Genomic DNA, 21,183 nt, shown 5'->3' with positions numbered 1-21,183 from the left:
CATCTTTAAGATGGGGGGGACTTCAACTCCCAGAATTCCCCAGCCAGCGTCTTTAAGTTGGGGGACTTCAACTCCCAGAATCCCCCAGCCAGCAACTTTAAGATGGGGGGACTTCAACTCCCAGAATCCCCCAGCCAGCATCTTTAAGATGGGGGGATTTCAGTGCTGGCTGGGGAATTCTGGGAGTTGAAATCCACCCACCTTCAAGGCACCAAGTTTGACCAACACTGCTTTAAAGACTCACAACCACAACTGAGCCCAGTTTGTTAAACGTTTCCATTTGTTAAGCGAGACATTCATTAAGGGAGTATTGCCCAGTGTTACGACCTCTCTTCCACCGCTGTTAAGTGAATCCTTGATATTGTTACGTTACTAACACAGCTGTTAAATGAATTTGGCTTCCCCACGGACTCCGCTTGTGAGAAGGACGCAAAAGGCAATCATACAACCCCCTGGGACAATGCAACCGTCATAAGTCCATGCCAGTTGCCAAGCCTCTGAATTTCGATCACGTGATTATGGGGGGGGAGGGGAATGCTGCAACGGTTGTGTGAAAAATGGTCATAAGTCACTTCTTTCAGTGCTGTTGTAACTCTGATCACTAAATGAACGGTTGTAATTCAAGGACTAGCTGTAGGTCAAGGCATGAAAGAAAGCTCAGTTTTCAGTGGCTAATAAAAAGCAGGAAAGCTTTAGTAGTAAAAGGAATGATATCTAGAACATGATCGGTATAAAAACAACACTGAAATACTGAATAATTTTATAATGAAAGATTCTAATTCAACAAAATGTGTGGATTATTATTAGAAGCTTGTCAAACGTAAATATGTTGAATATTATTTTATTGGTATTAAAATGTGATTAGAAAGGGAATACTTCTAAATATAACAGTGGCACAATTAAGAATTAGAAAGGGGACAAACGATGGAAGATTATAATTCAATATAAATATGTGTGTCACTGTTAGAAACTCTGTAAGTCTGTTAAATACAACAAATATGATTATTAATGTTTTTTAGAGTAAAAGGAGTGATATTTGGAATATGGAGATTGGCATTAAAAATAACATACCGAAAGACCGAATAATCAAATCATGAAAGATTATAATTCAACAAAATATGTGCATTATTACTAAAACTATATAAGATTGTCAACTGTAGTAAATGTGAAGAATATTATTTTATTTGTACTAAAATGTAAGACACTCAGGTGCCACACTGTTCACACAACCATGTGTTTGTAAAAATGTTTTAAAAAACCTAATTAGGAGGAGGAGGAGGACGGACACAACGACACACGGACACAAACACACACACACACACACACTCACTCTCACACACACACACACTCAAAGATGGCGTTAGCCATAAAAAATTTTTCACACCAGTGAAAGTGCCCTCCGGCTGCAAAGAAGGCCTTAATTACCTGGGCTTGAATAGGGCAGACTTACCTGGATGGAGTACATGATGATTTTAAAGCAATGGACGGCAAATTCATTTGGGTCCCATAGTTTGTGATGGCCTAAATGTCTGTTCAAAACAAATGATTTGTCTGTCAGTGCTACGGTGCGCACTGATGACGTTACCTAGTTGGGTCATGAAACGTCTGTAAGAAATGAAGCTCAGAGAGCACCAAGGACCCCTCAGTCTCCCTCCTCCCCCCCCTTCCTCTTCCTTCCTCCTCCTCCTTCTCCTCCTCTTCCTCTTCTTCTTTCTCTGCCCTTTTCCTTCACCTCTTTCTTCCTCCTCTTCCTCCCCTTCTTTCCTCCACCTCTTTCTTCCTCCTCCTCCTCGTCCTCCTCCCGTTCCTCCTTCTCTTCCTCTTTCCAAACTCCATTCCCTTCTAAGACTGATGACGTTACCTAGTTGGGTCATGAAACGTCTGTAAGAAACCAAGCTCAGAGAGCGCCAAGGACCCTTCAGTCTCCCTCCTCCCCCCACCCTTCCTCTTCCTTCCTCTTCTTCCTTTCTCCTCCCCTTCCTCCCACTTTCTTCCTCCTCCTCCTCCTCTACCTTCCTCCTCCTCCTCCTCCTTCCTCTTCTTCCTTTCTCCTCCCCTTCCTCCACCTCTTTCTTCCTCCTCCTCCTCCTCTACCTTCCTCCTCCTCCTCTTCCTTCCTCTTCTTCCTTTCTCCTCCCCTTCCTCCACCTCTTTCTTCCTCCTCCTCCTCGTCCCTCCTCCCGCTCCTCCTTCTCTTCCTCTTTCCAAACTCCATTCCCTTCTAAGACTGATGACGCTACCTAGTTGGGTCATGAAACGCCTGTAAGAAACCAAGCTCAGAGAGCGCCAAGGACCCTTCAGTCTCCCTCCTCCCCCCACCCTTCCTCTTCCTTCCTCTTCTTCCTTTCTCCTCCCCCTTCCTCCCACTTTCTTCCTCCTCCTCCTCCTCTACCTTCCTCCTCCTCCTCCTCTACCTTCCTCCTCCTCCTCTTCCTTCCTCTTCTTCCTTTCTCCTCCCCTTCCTCCACCTCTTTTTCTTCCTCCTCCTCCTCGTCCTCCTCCCCGTTCCTCCTTCTCTTCCTCTTTCCAAACTCCATTCCCTTCTAAGACTGATGACGTTACCTAGTTGGGTCATGAAACGCCTGTAAGAAACCAAGCTCAGAGAGCGCCAAGGACCCTTCAGTCTCCCTCCTCCCCCACCCTTCCTCTTCCTTCCTCTTCTTCCTTTCTCCTCCCCTTCCTCCCCTTTCTTCCTCCTCCTCCTCCTCTACCTTCCTCCTCCTCCTCCTCCTTCCTCTTCTTCCTTTCTCCTCCCCCTTCCTCCACCTCTTTCTTCTCCTCTACCTTCCTCCTCCTCCTCTTCCTTCCTCTTCTTCCTTTCTCCTCCCCTTCCTCCACCTCTTTCTTCCTCCTCCTCCTCGTCCTCCTCCCGTTCCTCCTTTTCTTCCTCTTTCCAAACTCCATTCCCTTCTAGCACTGATGACATTACCTAGTTGGGTCATGAAACGTCTTTAAGAAAACAAGCTCAGAGACTGCCAAGGACCCTTCGGTCTCCCTCCTCCTCCCCCTTCCTCTTCCTTCCTCTTCTTCCTTTCTCCTCCCCTTTCCTCCACCTCTTTCTTCCTCCTCCTCCTCCTCCTCCTTCTCTACCTTCCTCCTCCTCCTCCTCCTCCCATTCCTCCTCCTCCTTCTCTTCCCGAAATCCATTCCCTTCTAGCACTGATGATGCTACCTAGTTGGGTCATGAAACATCTGCAAGGAAACCACCAAGCTCAGAGCGCACCCAGGAGCCCTCCCTTAATTCGGGTCCTTCCAATGCCGACTCCAGAGGGAAAGTTAAACAGGGAGGGGCGAGGCTGCATAGTCCGTGGCCAGGTTCTCTTCCCCACTCTGCTTTTAGTTCTTTCCATGAGCCAGTCCAGTTTGCAAACGTGGACTGACACAGAATGAAGCAGACATCAGAAGGACTTGGCAGGAGCCCTTGGGTCAGGGGCTGCAGCTGTCCTGCCCCGCTTATCTCTCAACTCCTAGCAAAACCCCCGAAGATTCTGGAGGATCCCACTTACGCAAAGACCGGCCTGACGGCGTTGCTCATGTTCCCGTAGGTTGCACGGGCCAGCAGTTCTCGGAAGCAGTTCTCGGCCAAGACAGCAGGATTCTCCTCTTTCTCGCCCGATGGAGAAGCCGGTGGTCCAATTCGACTGGGAGGAAAAGAGATGCGGCTGGGAGAGGAATGCCAAGCTTGGCAGAGATGCTGAGGGCTACCAGCACTCCCGAAGGAAACATCTGGCTTCCTTGAGCCTCTTTCCTTCTTGGCTGCTCTGTGCTCACAGCTGCTGCCCCTTTGGAAACCTCAACACTGCTCAACATTGGTCATTATAGGTCAACCGAGGTTAGCACTGCTCAACAGTGGTCACCATTGGTCAACAAAGATTAAACAAAATCAACATCGGTCAATGAAAGGCAACAGAGGTCAACCAAGGTCAATAGTGATCAACCAAGATCAACAGTGGTGAACATTGGTCAGTTGAGATGAAGAGAGTTCAACAGTGGTCAACATTAGTCAATGGTGGGCAACTGAGGTCAACAGTGGTCAAATATTGGTCAACTGAGGTCAACCAAAATCAACAGTGGTCATCATTGGTCCACAAAGTCAACCAAACTATAACTATAAATTATAGCTATCTCGCAAAGTATGAATGAATAAAATCATAGTCAAATGATTGTTTAATAGTGATATTAGGGTATATAAATTTTGATTGATAATACGAGTTATTATGTAATGTAACTGTAATTGAGACTACGAAATGGATGCACAAAAAATTGGTAAACCAACCGACACACTGTTTGTATATTTATGAAAGAAGGCTGGATATTTTTATGTTTTGTTTGTTTTGTTTGTCTTTAAAAACTAATAAAATTGTTTAAAAAAAAAAAGTCAACCAAACTCAATACGAGTCAATGAAGGTCAACCAAGGTCAAAAGTGATCCAAAGTGGTCAACCAAGGTCAACAGTGGCCAATTGAGATGAAAAGAGTTTGACAGTGGTTAATGTTAGTCAACTGAGGTCAACAGTGGTCTGTACTGGTCAACAGTGGTCAACCCGAGCTCAACAGTGGTCAACAGAACTCATGATTAATCAACATTGGTCAACTGAGGTCAACCAAGGTCATGGGGAAGCTCAAAGGGGGAAGAAGACACAGCCTTCCTCAAGGCAGACATACCCCTCAAGGTCTTCCGTCTTCTGCATGTTGAAAAGCAGGGAGGGGACGATCTTGTCCATGTGTTGAGGCTCCCAGATGGTGGCCCGGAGCTCATCGTTCACAGTCTTCCTCACCACTCCCTGGATGCCCCTGATGCCGGCGATCCGGATCCTTGCGGGAAGAGGCAGACATGTTAGGCAACTCAAGGGAACGGGGGAATGGGTGACCAATTGCCCTGCCAGCCCCATTTCCAAATCAAATCCTATGCAGGCAGACGGGGAGGGGGGTCTGGTGAAGTGATATGAGGGGGAGGACGGACAGAAAACATGCCAAGAGAAGTCACTACATTTGCTGCTCCTTGACTTACGTGTAGCAATTAAGTTACTAGCCCTCTTTCTTTTTATTGCTCAAGCTGCCGCTTACAGAAACCAAAAAAAGAGGATTGGAAGGGACTTTGGAGGTCTTCTAGTCCAACAACCGCCTTCTCAAGCAGGAGACCCCTGTACCATTCCAGACAAATGGCTGTCCAGTCTTTACTTAAAGACCTGTGGTGGTGCTGCGACGACCCAGAGCGTAACACAAACGTAACAAAATCCAACACGTAAATAAATGTCCTTCAGTGCCTCCAACTTGGCCCCAATATTCAATAATTCTCAGTGGGAGATAAAACTTATTCAAAAATAGTCTTCAAAAGAGAGCAATACAGTCCGAACTTAATGAGCAGATAGAGGTGAAATAAAAAATCAAAACAAACCACAATGAAGGAATTTCCACAATGGAGCAGGATAAATATTTATCCAATTCACAAGGCAGAGTCTGTTGGAAGGACGCCAACCAAGATAACTTCAGACCAAAATTAAACACGCTTTGTTTCCAGCGTTTGCCAGTACGCAGGTCCAAACTCCTATTCCGTTGTCACACCTGCAGCCCATGAAGAGGATCAGGGCCCTTTCCTTCCCCATAGACCACACCACTCACGTTTCTCCCTTATCCGCTCCTCCTTACGTGCCCTAGGATGAAGAGGGGATGGGCCTGGGTCCTCCTCTGACTGCTCAGCCGGCCTCTGCCCTTCCCCAGCCTCCTCCGCAACCTCCGGAGCCACACTTCCACTCCCTGTTCAGCGGTTCCTCCTCTCCCTCAGAGTCCGTCTCCGCCAGGGGCCTGACAGGTGCAGTGGTTAGAATGCAGTGCTGCAGGCTAACTTGGCTCACATTGCCAGGAGTTCGAATCCCTCAATCCCGACTGACTCAAGGTTGACTTGGCCTTTTGTCCTTCCAAGGTCCGTAAAAGGAGGAGCCAGATTGTTGGAGGCCAGAGGTTTGACTCTGCAAACCTCTTAAGAACTAAGGAGAAACTTCCTAAGAGTGAGGACAATTAACCAGTGGAACAGGAGTTGCCTTCAGAAGTTCTGGCTGCTCCATCCCTGGAGGCTTTTAAGAAGAGACGGGACGTTTGTCTGAAATGGTATATAGTCTCCTGCCTGGGCAGGGGGCTGGACTAGAAGACCTCCAAGGTCCCTTCCAACTCTGTTATTTTATTCTATTCTGTTTTATTCTGTTCTTCTATTCTATTCTTTTATTCTGATCTGTTCTGTATAGCAGGTGGATATGCATAAATATATATACCATATTGTGTGTGCGTGCATGTGCGTGTGTGCGTGCAGGGAAAAAAGCGATCCTTTTTATCTAAAAAGGGATAAAACCGTGTTTGGCTGAGATTCAGTGGAGAGAGATTCTTGTTTCTCTAACTTAAGAAACAATCGGAACAACTCACAACTCATTCACAACCACGCTGTCAGGATTCCAGCAATCGCCCTAATGAAGTCATGATCCTCGAGCCCAACTTCAAAAAACTTGAAAGGATTCATTAGAGGCGACATGCTGGCCCTGCCCTGGATGAAGCCAACTCTGGCCTACGTCATTTACAGTCCCTCTGACCCTTTTTTCCCTCCTCCTCCCCTCCCGGGTGTGTCATAAATCAGATTCTCCAACTGAGCCCATTCACGGGCTGGGTGTCATCCATCATGTTCTCCAATTAAATACATTTAGTGGGCAAAAGCTCCGGTAGTTTAGTTACAGTCTTTTAAAGATAAAGAGTTGGAATGTACTTCCGCTTTCCAACTGCTCCTTTGCTCTTCCAGATTTCCTTCCTCCCCCTTCCCCATGTTTTTATGGCAACTACTAAAACAGGCCTAGGAATGTTTTAGGAGTAGTTGACACACGCACGCATGCACGCACGCAACTTACTCGTTCCGTATTTCCGGATCGTCGTGGCAGGAGTGGCACATGGCACTGAAGCGGGAGACGAAGAAGTCGTAGCGGCGGTGATAGGACGGCGTGTCCTCCTCAATGTTTGCAAACTTGACAAACTGCAAGGAAGGAGGAAAAGACGAGGCCGGCCGCCGGGTTAGGATCAGAGCAACGACAAGGCTGGTTTGGACTTGAAGTGACGGTTTGTGTCGCTCATGTTTTGGACTGAATTTCCTCCACTTAAAGGCTGTCCCTGGGAGAGTTTTTTTTCTCCAGCCAGAAGGTAGCTTGGACAACGGGGGCCAAGTTGGAGGCGTTAAAGGGACTTTCCTTGCTTACCTGACCGGGTTGCCTTTGTGCCACGCCCCTTTGGGTCGTCACAGGCAACGTTTTAAGACTTGTGGACTCCAACTCCCAGAGTTCCTCAGGCAGCTCTGCCAAAGTTGCCAAGCTTGGAGAGTCGGAGGAACTCTGGGAGTTGAAGTCCAGAAGTCTTAAAAGGTGCCACGGTTGGGGACCCGGGTACTTGGGGAGGGGGCGGGATTTGGGAAAGAAAAGCTGCTGGCTGCATGGTCCCACTTTTCCCCTGTTTCTCCCCGTTCCTCCACTGCTCCCGCCGGCCGGATCGAAGCCCCGAGGCCCAAAGCGGAGGGGTCACTTACCGAGTTGGTCCCCAGGACTTGCAGCTGGGGGTCTCCGGACTCCAGCAGTTTGGCCACCATGTGCAGGAAGCTCTCCACGAAGGGCTTGATGCTCTGCGAGTGGCAGGCCATGAGCAGCTGGTCCAGAGCCTCCATGGCAATGAAGACGTAGCTGGGCAGCAGGAGGAGGAAGAGGAGGAGGAGGAGGAGGAGGAGTGAGAAAGAGACGCTCTGGACCCATCTTGCAGCCTGGCCAGCAAGGGCCTCGTCCACCGGGCCTGCCTGGGGCTGGCTTTGCGCCCAAAGGGCAGGCTCCGTTTCCTCCTTGGACAAAAGGGGTCCCAAAAGAGAGAGAGAAGAAAGGAGATTCCCCACCCCCACCCCCTCAAAAGACGACGGGGAAAGCCGTAAGGTTTTCGACTCGGGCAGGGGGCTGGACTGGAAGACCTCCAAGGGTCCCTTCCATCCCTATGTTTGTATGACTCTGTGACCTTGGGGTTGGACTAGAAGATCTCCAAGGTCCCTTCCAAGGTCCCTTTCCCCCATGTTTCTATGATCTTGGGCAGCAGGATTGGACTAAAGACCTCCCAGATCCCTTCCATCCCGTGTTTCTATGACCTTGGAGTTGGATTAGATGCCCCCTAATGACCCTTCCAGCCCCATGTTTCTATGATCTTGGGCAGCAGGATTGGACTAGAAGACCTCCGAGGGCCCTTCCATCCCTATGTTTCTATGACCTTGGAGTTGGATTAGATGCCCTTTAATGACCCTTCCAGCCCCATGTTTCTACGATCTTGGGCAGCGGGATTGGACTAGAAGACCTCCAAGGGCCCTTCCATCCCTATGATTCTATGACCTTGGAGTTGGATTAGATGCCCCCTAATGACCCTTCCAGCCCCATGTTTCTATGATCTTGGGCAGCAGGATTGGACTAAAAGACCTCCCAGATCCCTTCCATCCCCGTGTTTCTATGACCTTGGAGTTGGATTAGATGCCCCCTAATGACCCTTCCAGCCCCATGTTTCTATGATCTTGGGCAGCAGGATTGGACTAGAAGACCTCCGAGGGCCCTTCCATCCCTATGTTTCTGCGACTCTATAGATGCCCTCTAAGGACCCTTCCAGCCCCATGTTTCAATAAATCTTGGGCAGGGGGGTGGACTAGAAGACCTCTAAGGACCCTCCCAGCCCCATGTTTCTAAGATCTTGGGCAAGGGTTTGGACTAGAAGACCTCCAAGGGCCCTTCCATCCCTATGTTTCTGCGACTCTATGATCTTGGGGTTGGACTAGATGCCCTCTAAGGACCCTTCCAGCCCCATGTTTCAATAAATCTTGGGCAGGGGGCTGGGCTAGAAGACCCCCGGGTTCCCTTCAGGGCCTTGGTGCTGAAGGCCGCCCTGGCAGGGAGGGGAGGGGCCTGGGGCGCCCATAGCGGCCTCTCACCCGTAGCGATGGCGGACGACATCCCGGCTCAGCCTTTCCGCCAGGTAGGCGCCAATCCGGTCCAGCTTCTCCGGGGCCGAGACGGCGTAGAAGGTCAGCTTCTCCATGTCCGATTTGACCAGGCCATCCTGGGGGTCCGAGGGGACAAGCGGGTGGGCCGGGCAGCCGTGGGGAGCTTCCCCCTTGACCGCTCCCGTTGGGGGCAGCCTCGGCCTCGACACCCCACCCCCAAAGGGGCAGGCACAGCGGGGGTGGTCAGCCTGAGGCCACTTTAAGTGGGATCTCTGGTGAAAGTCCCCCCCAGAGAGATGGGGAGGGGGAGGCAACAGGAGGAGAACAGCCTGGGGGCTCCTGGAGGTTTTGGAAAAGGGAGGGAGGGGAGGAGGAGGAGGAAGGGAATGGGAAAGCAAGCGAGGAGGGAGGGAAGGAGGGAGGGAAGAGGGGAAGGGGAGGGAAAGAGAGGGAGGGAGGAAGGGAGAGGGAGGGAGGGAGAAAGAGGGGAAGGAATGGGAAAGCAAGGAAGGGAAGGAAGGAGAAAGGAAGAAAGGAAGGAAGGAAGGAAGGGAGGAAGGAAGGAATAGGGGAAGGGGGTAAAAGAGGGAGGGAGGGAGAGGGAGGGGAAGGAATGGGAAAGCAAGCGAGGGAGGGAGGGAGGGAAGGAAGAGGGGAAGGGGAGGGAAAGAGAGGGAGGAGGGAGGGAGAGGGAGGGAGAAAGAGTGGAGGGGAAGGAATGGGAAAGGGAAAGAAGGAGAAAGGAAGAAACGAAGGGGAGGAGGAAGGAAGGAATAGGGGAAGGGGGTAAAAGAGGGAGGGAGGGAGAGGGAGGGGAAGGAATGGGAAAGCAAGGGAGGGAGGGAGGAAGAGGAGAAGGGGAGGGAAAGAGAGGGAGGGAGGGAGGGAGAAAGAGGGGAAGGGGAAGAGAGAGGGAGGGAAGGAGGGAGAGAGGAAGGGATGGGAAAGCAAGGGAGGAAGAAAGAGGGGAAGGGGAGGAAGGGAGGGAGGGGCCTGACCCCCATGCTAGAGAACCTTCCAGGCTCCTGTATCGAAGCAGGAGGGGAAGCGGCTCCTTCGCCCTCAGCCCTTAAGAACAGACTCTGAAAGGCGGTTGAGCACCTGGCCACAAGTCACCTGTCCCTAGCCTTTTTAAAAAGGGGGGACTGCAATTCCCAGCATCCACAGCGCCAATGGGAGGGGGGAAAGGTCCCACGTCTTCCCAGCGTAGAGACTCAGCCAAGGGGAGCAGCCCAAGGAACCAAACCTGCCAGGTGCCCGTCTTGCCCAAAGGAAAACCTGGCAGGGCAGGGCTCTGCCCGATGCCCAGGCACTCCCACCCCACGTCCCAACCGCCTAGCGACAGAGACCCCCCCCTCCCCCACTTACTTTGGGGTCCTCGGGGAAGATATTGTCCACCAGGCGCTTGTATCGCGGGCGCAGGGCAGCGCAGCAGCAGCAGACTCCTGCGGGAGACACGGGTGGTGAGAAGGGAGACAGCCGGGGAAGGAGAGGCCTGTACCTTAGCCGTCTGCAACTCGGAGGAGACCCATGTTCTTTGCAAGTTTACAAGGTGGAGTAGCGGGGCGGCGGGGCAGCCTGTTGTGGTTAGCCGGCAGCAGGTGTGGACAGCCGAGGAGAGCGAGGACTCAGGTGAGGGGCCGGGACCGTCAGGGAGTGGACTGCTGCCTTCAGAGATGGTGGGGGCTGGCAGCAGCGATGAGGAGGTTCCCGAGGAGCCTGTGCCAACTCCAGGTGCGTGCAGGGTTGCTAAAGGAAAGAGCAGCTGCAGCAGCACCGACGACTCAGGAGTAAGGCTTCAAGGTGATGGCCCCTCCTTCAAGAAGATAAAAGCTACCTGTGAAGAGAGCGTTCTTTGCAGGAAGCAAAGACGTTTTGAAACTTCAGCCTTGTGGACATTGCAGTATCTTAAGTTCGTATTTGAAGACGTGTTGTAAAATATTTCTAGGTAACCTTATCTGTTATTCTTGGCAGCCTTGCAGTGTTTTGGCGAGGCCTATGCTTATCAAAGTTAATTACTTTGCAGCAGCCTTTTAACCGGGGTCATTTCGAAAAATCCTTTCTTAGTGAGTCCATAGAAGCCAAGAGGAACATATGGCCAAATTTCACATTTGTAGGCTTTATGGTTCTGGAGATTTTGTGGTGATGTGTGAGTGGTATTTTGCCTAGATAGATGGATGGATGGATGGATGGATGGATGGATGGATGGATGGATGGATGGATGGATAGATAGATAGATAGATAGATAGATAGATAGATAGATAGACAGACAGACAGACAGACAGACAGACAGATAGATATATAGATATAGATATAGATATAGATATAGATATAGATAGATAGATAGATAGATAGATAGATAGATAGATAGATAGATAGATAGATAGATAGATATAAATATATAGAGATATAGAAAAATATAAATAATATTTAAATATATAAATATATATATATAGAGAGAGAGAGATGGATATAGAGATAGAGATAGAGATATTGATATTGATATATAGTTAGGTTATAAAGTTGTGATTATTATTCTTGTAAAGGGGCTCCACAAGGTCTCATTCTTATATCTTTAATCGTACAGGATAAGCTACACGAAGTAAAAAGAAGGCAATTGAACAGACCCCAAATACTTTGAACCAAATTGTTATCTGGATTCTTCATCACCACCGAGAAGGAAGTCTATTATATCTGTGCATTCAGGTTAAGACAGTGAAATTTACATCCATGTTAGGATCATTCCCAGCGGTTGCAAACTTGTACGGTGGCAGCAGCGTTTATTCCAATAACATACACTGACATGACAAAACCCTAACCACAGCAAACACCAAGAGGAAACTGCACAAAAGTCAGCATCCGTTTTGCGCATCGCTGCTTTGGAAGAACCTGATCTCCCGTCAGGGACTCGAAGGGAGGAAGGGAACGTGCCACCTACCAAAACAGGCGCAGGGCCCCGGTTCCCAGGCGGGGTTGTAGTCATAAGACCTATCCGGCTCGGCTACGGGAACAGCCACATAGGTCCTCATCCTCGCCAGCATGGGTCACTCAGCCTTGTGGCTGCCTCTGACTCTCCCGTGCCCTTCCAGCCTGCGCTGCGCACCACTGAATTCCGACACCGGCGTTCAATCCGGATTGGATATCCACACCCCCGATGTTTCCCAGAGCACGTGCAAGGATTCTGTTAATAATTCAGGACCCTGGAAAGTGGAGACCAGCCGGTGTCCTGTTGGCCTCGTCCTTCTCGTCTGCGCACTTTGCAGCGTGACTCACAACTGGAGCAACGGTGTCACTCCGGAGAGGGGGGGAAAAAAAACCGCAGGCAGGGACGCAGCGTTTACTCGGCGTGAACAACAAAAGCTTTCCAACAAGTCGAAACACATCCTGCGAGCCGCTTGAGAAGGAAGGTCATGGCTGAAACCTCTAATCATCATTAGTTGTTGTACCTCCTCCAAAGAGCGGCTTGGCTTTGCTGTGGCAACAGAGGTGAGTGCGATGGCCTCCACGGGGATGCAAGCTTTCGGCCTCAAAAGGTTTGGGTTTCTTACGGCCCCTTTATTTTATTTTATTAACTTATTTATTTTGGCCAAGTTCGGTTAATTTGCCCAGGAGCACCCCGTGTATTTGCAGAGCAACGCGATATAATCATAAGTCCTCGGGAAGTCGAAAGGTAGACAAAACTGCCAATTCCACTCTGAACATCTGGCTGACTTGATGGCAAACCATTAACAACAACAACTTGGAGCACCGTTTGAACATCAGTGGAATTGACAAATTTCCCCATCGGTCAATTGCAAAAGGCAGTTTCACTCGGAAGAGCTTCCATCTTGCGGTGATAACCGCAACCCCATCAAACAACCACACCTGTCTCTCCCAGGTCCTCGGGAAAGTCTCGAGAGGTAGACAAAAATGCAGATCCCGTCTCAACATCCGGCTGGCTGTGCAAAGAACCCTAACAGCAATAACTGGAGCACCACTTGAACGCCATTGACACATTCTCCATCGGTCAATTGCAAAAGGCGGCTTGACTTGGAACAGCTTAACATCCTGTGATGAGATCTGTAACATCATCACACCTGCCTAACCCCGAGGAGGGATTCAATAGCCAATAGCCAATAGCGCTTAGACTTATATCTCGCTTCTCTCTTCAGCGGTTTACAAATATCGGCCTATTGTCCTCAAGAATTAGGGACCTCATTTTACTGACCGGAAGGATGGAAAGCGGAGTCAACCTTGAGTCGGTCAGGATTGAACTGCTGGCTGTGGGCAGGGTTAATCCACCCGATAGCCAGATTAAAAAAATGCCGAATCCAATCTGAACATCTGGCTGACTGTGCAAACCAAGCAACAGAGCGACACACGCAAAGGGTTGCTTTGATCCGTAGGATGCGCACAGGTTCTTTTATAATCTTGAGGGAGATTCTTGTACCCTGAAGCTTCCCTGCCGCGAAGCATTTGCAAAGTCAACTTTAACCAAATATCCCTCTACAAAAGCTCTGGAGAAGATTCTTCTGGCCCGAAAGATTTGGGCCAAGGGCTCACATCCTGTTGGAAAGAGGGCCCTTCCGACCGTACGGAGGAGCTCACGGCATCATACAAGCCGTCAACAAACTGGGTTCAACTCTAATCCGACCCCAGCTTCTACAAGTCTCCACACTTTTGTAGAATTGTCTCCGCTCTGCATCTGACGCGCTACTGCCCTTCACCTGCTCTGGAGGGTTCCAGCTGCCCTTCCTGTTGCCAATGCGGAGTTTTCTTTTGGCGGATATATTCTCATCGTGCCGAGAGAGAGAGAAATACCTGCCTCTACCCAGGATCGAACTCATAGCCTCCGGACTGTGAGGCAAGAACTCCACCTCTAGGCCACCAAACCGCTTCGTCCAAGGACAGGAATGCCTATTTTATAACGAGAAGCCCGTCCACGGGTCTCTAGTTGGAGCCAAGCAAGAGAGGCGACAAAAAGGCCAGCGGAATCCGGTTCACGCAAGGCCCGGCGTTGTAAAACTTCAAGGGGGAACCAACGTTTCCTCCTCAGAAAACCTCTCGGGAACATGGCGGTCCAAAGCCTCCCTGTCAAAGTCCCTCTGGGCCACTGCGAGGGGGGAAAAGCTACCGTTCACATCAAAACAGCGACTTTTCCTTGGCAAAAATAATAATAATAATAATAATAAGTTTTGGAAAAGGAAAGATGCTCACTTGCCTCCAGAAGCTGTAAATACTCCAACACTGGAAGTTTTTAAGAAGAGATTGGAGAGCCACTTGTCTGAAGGGGTTATAGGGTTTCCTGCCTAGGCAGGGGGTTGGACTAGAAGACCTCAAAGGTCCCTTCCAGCTCTGTTATTCTATTCTTTTCTATTCGCTATTCTATTCTCTATTTATCCTTTTCCATTCTTTTCCATTCTATTCTCTATTCTATTCTCTATTCTGTTCTATTCTATATTTATTCTCTGTTCTATTTTTATTCTTTTCTATTCTATTCTCTATTCTTTTCCACTCTATTTTCTATTCTTTTCTATTCTCTATTCTATTCTCTATTTATTCTCTATTCTATTCTATTTATTCTCTATTCTATTCTATTTATTCTTTTCTTTTCTATTCTATTTATTCTTTTCTATTCTATTCTCTATTCTTTTCCATTCTATTTTCTATTCTTTTCTATTCTCTATTCTATTCTATTTTTATTCTCTATTCTATTCATCCTTTTCTATTCTATTCTCTATTCTTTTCTTTTCTATTCTCTGTTCTTTTCCACTTTATTTCCTATTCTTTTCTATTCTCTATTCTCTATTCTATTCTATTTTTATTCTCTATTCTATTCTATTTATTCTTTTCTTTTCTATTCGCTATTCTTTTCTATTTTTATTCTCTATTCTTTTCTTTTCTATTCTCTGTTCTTTTCCACTTTATTTCCTATTCTTTTCTATTCTCTATTATTCTATTCTGAGACGCTAAAAGCAAATGAGCGCAGGCAGGTGTAGCCGAAGCGCCTGCTCCGAAGTCTCCATACGGTGATGAACTCCCTTCACTGAAATTTTGAATTGGGCGCCCGCTTCTTTTCTCGGGTGGAAAATGTGCCTCAATCTCCCCTGCTTTTATCACATCAAAAGAAGGGAGTCCCCTGTATTTGAACCATAAACATCCACATAATTCAACCGTCCATTCCGCCTGCAAGCTTTCTCTGGCGTTGCAGAGACTGACTGGAAATTACAGCATGGGAACATTTTCCCCTCAGGGATTGTTTTAGCTGCCAAGCAAATAAAAATTGTTAATACCTTTTCCGGGTTATAATTACCCAGATTCTGGCGGTTTCAGTGGGCATGAATCCAGAGATTTAGCTTCAGGAATAACCACCGTATTTCTCCTCAACCCCATCGTTTTTGCCAGGAGCTTAGAAGAGCCCATGCGCATAATTATTAATAGAATTCTGTATACTCACGTCCTGGCATTATTAATCAGTCATTCGGCCTCTATTTCCCACATGCTGATAATCTGCAAGAAAGAAAAGAAGAAGAAAAAAGAGACGTCAGAATCGTTTCACTGGTAACTGATAGCTTTACCATCAATTACGGAGAGTCCTCAACTTACAACGGTTCGCTTAGTGTCCGTTCGAAGTGACAAAGGCACCGTGGGGGGAAAAAAATTGACTTCGCAGCACCTCCGCGGTCACGTGATCAAACTACAGAGGCTTGGAAACTGGCATGTACTTATGACGGTTGAGTGTCCCAGGATTACCGCGTTTCCCCCAAAATAAGACCCTGTCTTATATATATATATTTTTGGCCACCCAAAAAAGGCACCAGGTCTTATTTTGGGGGGATGACATCCAGTGACTAGCCTCACTTGTGTGCATCGCACCTGGCCTCATTTTCGCTGTCGGAGGCCTTCAGGAACCTCTTCTTCTGCGGCCGGCTTTCCTGAAGGCCTCTGCAGCGGGTAACAGAGCTTTGGATCGATCCTGAGATTTGTTATCCGCTCCAGAGGGCTTCAGGAAAGCCTGGCCAGCCTTGCTGGCTGCAGAAAAAATGGGCCGGCAAGGCAGGTATCGGGGTGTGCCGGGGTGGCTACACCTGTCCACAGGTAAGTACGGCAGCTCCACTCCATCCCCACTATAGCTTAATATTTACCCGTCCACTCTGAAGTGGGGGAGATCTTAATTAGGGCTTATTTTGGGGGGTAGGGCTTATATTGGGCACACGTGTAAAAAAAATCAAGATAGGACTTACTTTCAAGGTAGGTCCTATTTTGGGGAAACAGGGTGTGTGATCCTCTTTTGTGATCCTCTGACAAGCAAAGTCATTGGGGAAGCCAGATTACTTAACAAACCATGAATCATGGTTTCCCCGTTGCCTTTGCTTGTCAGAAGGTCGTGACCTCGGGACACTCAACCATCAGAAGTACATGCCAGTTTCCAAGCCTCTGAAGTGTGCGATCACGTGACCATCAGGCTACTGCAGGTGTAAAAACCGGTCATAGCTTTTTTTTTTTCAGTGTTGTTGTAACTTTGGTCACTAAACCAATAATTGTAAATTTGAGGACCGCTAACTAATATACACTGCTCAAAAAAAAAAAGGGAACACAAAAATAAGACATCCTAGATCTGAATGAATGAAATATTCTTATGAAATACTTTGTTCATTACATAGTTGAATGTGCTGACAACAAAATCACACAAAAATTATCAATGGAAATCAAATTGAGCAACCCGTGGAGGTCTGGATTTGGAGTGACACTCAAAATTAAAGTGGAAAAAAACACTACAGGCTGATCCAACTTTGATGTAATGTCCTTAAAACAAGTCAGAATGAGGCTCAGTAGTGTGTGTGGCCTCCACCTGCCTGTATGACCTCCCTACAACACCTGGGCAGGCTCCTGATGAGGTGGCGGATAGTCTCCTGAGGGATCTCCTCCCACACCTGGACTAAAGCACCCCCCAACTCCTGGACAGTCTGTGGTGCAACGTGGCATTGGTGGATGCAGCGAGACGTGATGTCCCAGATGTGCTCAATTGGATTCAGGTCTGGGGAACGGGCGGGCCAGTCCATAGCATCAATGCCTTCGTCTTGCAGGAACTGCTGACACACTCCGGCCACATGAGGTCTAGCATTGTTGTGCATTAGGAGGAACCCAGGGCCAACCGCACCAGCATATGGTCTCACAAGGGGTCTGAGGACCTCATCTCGGTACCTAGTGGCAGTCAGGCTACCTCTGGCGAGCACATGGAGGACTGTGCGGCCCCCTAAAGAAATGCCAACCCACCCCATTACTGACCCACTGCCAAACCGGTCATGCTGGAGGATGTTGCAGGCAGCAGAACGTTCTCCACGGCGACTCCGTCACATGTGCTCAGTGTGAACCTGCTTTCATCTGTGAAGAGCACAGGGCGCCAGTGGAGAATTTGCTAATCTTGGTGTTCTCTGGAAAATGCCAAACGTCCTGCACGGTGTTGGGCTGTAAGCACAACCCCCTGTGGACGTCGGGCCCTCATACCACCCTCATGGAATCTGTTTCTGACTGTTTGAGCAGCCACATGCACATTTGTGGCCAGCTGGAGGTCATTTTGCAGGGCTCTGGCAGTGCTCCTCCTGTCCCTCCTTGCACAAAGGCAGAGGTAGCGGTCCTGATGCTGGGTTGTTGCCCTCCTACGGCCTCCTCCATGTCTCCTGATGTTCTGGCCTGTCTCCTGGTGGTGCCTCCATGCCCTGGACACTACGCTGACAGACACAGCAAACCTTCTTGCCACAGCTTGCATTGATGTGCTATCCTGGATGAGCTGCACTACCTGAGCCACTTGTGTGGGTTGTAACTCCGTCTCAGACTACCACTAGAGTGAAAGCACCGCCAGCATTCAAAAGTGGCCAAACCATCAGCCAGAAAGCATAGAAACTGAGAAGTGGTCTGTGGTCACCACCTGCAGAACCACTCCTTTATTGGGGATGTCTTGCTACCTGCCTATGCTTTCCACCTGTTGTCTATTCCATTTGCACAACAGCTTGTGACACGGATTGTCAATCAGTGTTGCTACCTAAGTGGACAGTTTGATTTCACAGAACTGTGATTGACTTGGAGTTACATTGGGTTGTTTAAGTGTTCCCTTTATTTTTTTGAGCAGGGCATAATTTAAATTTATTTAAATATATATTTTAAAAAATGAAAAAAAAAATATACTTGCAAATTCTGAAATAGAACATGCTGAGATCTAAAGTCACGAGTCTCAAAGAGTAATTTTGCCGGCTAAAAATAAAGAAACAAAAGGAGAACATCAAAGTGGGTTAGGAAATAGGAGACCTCAGTGCTGTGCACGAACTTGAGCTGCTAATTTCTATGTGCCACTGCTTTTTAAAAAAAACATCCCAAAGTGCTTGTGAGAAGTGTATTGTCTGGGTCAATACGCTTTACACACAATTCTGATAATGATAGTACCATTTATATATATATATATATATATATATATATATATATATATATATATATATATATATATATATATATATTATCTTTGGTTGTTGGTTTTCCGCGTAAGATTTGAAGTATCTAGGCAACGCTTCGATGAAGTCTCATTCATCATCTTCAGGTTCTGTCTCCAGCTCTGTGCTTCTCAGAGTGATGGAGATTGCAGCTGCTTCCTCCCAACAACAAAGATCTACATATAAATACCGCAAGAACCTCAGAAAACATATATATATAGCGAAATGTTGCTACAACTTTAAAAGCACAACTACAATGACGTGGGAAAATACCCGAACAAAGCCGAATGCCATACACACACACACACACATATATATATAGATACATACATACATACACATACACACACACACACACACACATATATATATATATAAAAGCAAAATGCCCCTCACGCATCATCACAAAATCTCCAGAACCTTAAATCCTACAAACTTGAAATTTGGCACGTATGTTCCTCTTGGCTTCTAGATGCTCGCTAAGAAAAGATTTTTCAAAATGATCCTCAGAGCATTAGTATTTCGTATATTATTATTATTATTATTAACACGCTCTGATGCTAAGGAGTTCTATTCCCCCTCCCCACCTGAAAAAAACAAATCTCTTCCAAATGCTTTAGTCCAGAACAGTTGAGCTAAGCCACGCCCAGGCTCCTTGCTGTCTCCTTCTTGCTCACACAGCAAATACTCTTTCAGATCCCAAACAGCCCTCCACTCTCTCACACACTGACAGGACGCTAGCGAGATGAACACTGATGGATGCTGGTAGGTAGAGGCAGAATTTCCCCCCCCTCTTATTTTCCTCCCCAAAAACTAAGCCCGGCCACATCGTTTCCTACAGAAGCACGGGTACACAGCTTGTTATTAGATATAAGAGCTACTCTCAATACTTCTACAGCTGGATCAGGGCCGTCCAACCTTGGCCCCCTTTAAGACCCCTGGACCTCAACTCCCAGAATTCCCCAGCCAGCACAAGAGTTGGTTTCCAAACTTTTCCTTACCAGGCTAAATAACACCTTCTGCAGAATTGAGGGGGTGTCGGTGGTGTTCTTCTGCTTATCAGGGCTTCGTGCGGTCTGTGGACCTGGTGATGGGGAAGCCACATCAGGTGAGACTGTTCTAATGGGTCAGGTATGGGTTGGGTCAGGCGAGGGTCTTGCAATGGGTCAGGTTTGAGTTACCTCAGGTGAGGGTCCTGGGTCTTGGGATGGGGAGGTCAGGTCAGGTGAGGGTCACATCAGGTGAGGGTCTTTGATGGGCCAGACCTACGGAATTACCTAGCCTGATACTGAAACCTTCAGACGGCAACCACGGCCTCATCGTCCTACACGGGTTGGGATGCTACCGGTTCGGCTCGGTTCTATAGATCCGGTAGCTCTTGAAGAGCATCAGACAACGACCCGCTTCGTTGTCTGCTGCTCTGTTTGGCTCGGCTCTGGGCTGTTCTTGATTTCCTGATTTTTCAACCTCAGCTGCTTTGCGCGGCACAGCTGAGGTTGAAAAAGCAGGAAAGAAAGGGATTTTCAAACGCTGCGCACTCGCGCACTGCGCTTGTTGGCTGTCCAGGTGGCATGACTGAGCGGGTTTTTTTGCAAATGGTCTACACGTGCACGCAAAATGCACTCTCACCAGGGGTGGGAATTCTACCTGCCGGAGAACTGGCAAATCACGCCACTGGCTGGCCCTGCCCTGCCCACCCACTCCTTACATGGCATGCACACCATCAAAGTCACCCGCTAAGTTGCTAGTTTTCCTTTTTTTCCGCCCCGACCATCAGCTGTTCTGCTGTGCTGGGAGATTTAGATTAGCTACAAAGCAGGAAATTGTTGGATTTCTTGCTTTCGAGCTAATCTAAAAGCAGAGCTGAGCCTGAAGCTTCTATTATTCAGTGCAGACTCAGGTAGCAGATGGCAGAAACACAGATCTCCGAGTGAATCTGTGATTCTGTGAACAACTCAATCTTGCCTGCCTGCTCTGCCTGATTTTGGGTAAAAGTTGCTCTTTTTTTTAAATAAAAAATTCAATATTTACCTACATGGCGTGTTGTGAGTTAACTTTGTGAGTCTGGTTGCTAGCAAATCTTATGAGTTTGCTTGCAAGCCAATTTTATGTGACAGACTCAGGTAGCCGATGGCAGAAAGATAGATCTCTGAATGAACCTGTGATTCTGCAAGCAACTCACTCTGCCTGCCTGCTTTGCCTGATTTTGGATAAAAGTTGCTCTTTTTTAATAAAAAAAAATCAATATTACATATTTATATTATTTACATACAAGCCACGCCCAGCCAGTTACATGACCACCAATCCACACCCACAAATTAGGCCACACCCACAGAACCAGTTAAGAAATTTGAATCCCACCCCTGATCCTACACCTGAGTTGTCAAAAGATTTATTAGGATCAACATACCGGAATTAACCTAAACTCAGCCAACTCTGGCGTACATAATTTATAGTTACCTGTGACCCTGTTTCCCCCCCGCCCTCTGGGTGTGTCATAAATCAAATACTCCAATGAAGCACGTTCACCGGGCTGGGTGTCATCAATCACATTCTCCAATGGAGGATTTTTGTGTGGGCAGTAAGCTCCGGTAGCCTGGCTACAATCTTTGAAAGATAAGCGTGGAATGTACTTCTGGTTTTAAACTGCCAAGGGCTACTCCTTCAGATTTGTCTACTCCCTTGTTTACGGCAACTTGAAAACAGGCATAGGAATGTTTTACGAGTTGAC

General features: G+C 48.0%; 1 protein-coding gene across 1 annotated transcript in view; it reads right to left on the bottom strand.

The window, feature by feature from the left end:
- Positions 1 to 12,242, bottom strand: part of EFR3A (EFR3 homolog A) — a 43,270-nt gene extending 31,028 nt beyond the window's left edge. The window contains 8 exon segments of the mRNA XM_087931866.1: positions 1,451 to 1,529; positions 3,507 to 3,641; positions 4,665 to 4,814; positions 6,890 to 7,011; positions 7,555 to 7,705; positions 8,977 to 9,104; positions 10,357 to 10,433; positions 11,927 to 12,242. Coding sequence (XP_087787992.1) covers positions 1,451 to 1,529; positions 3,507 to 3,641; positions 4,665 to 4,814; positions 6,890 to 7,011; positions 7,555 to 7,705; positions 8,977 to 9,104; positions 10,357 to 10,433; positions 11,927 to 12,029 — 945 coding nt within the window. The 5' untranslated portion in view covers positions 12,030 to 12,242.
- Between the last annotated feature and the right edge of the window lie 8,941 nt (positions 12,243 to 21,183).

This window comes from Pseudonaja textilis, chromosome 3 (assembly GCF_049901715.1).
Source record: "Pseudonaja textilis isolate UNSWEBS1 chromosome 3, rPseTex1.2, whole genome shotgun sequence".
Lineage (NCBI taxonomy): Eukaryota > Metazoa > Chordata > Lepidosauria > Squamata > Elapidae > Pseudonaja > Pseudonaja textilis.
This window is presented reverse-complemented; position numbering and strand designations above follow the sequence as displayed.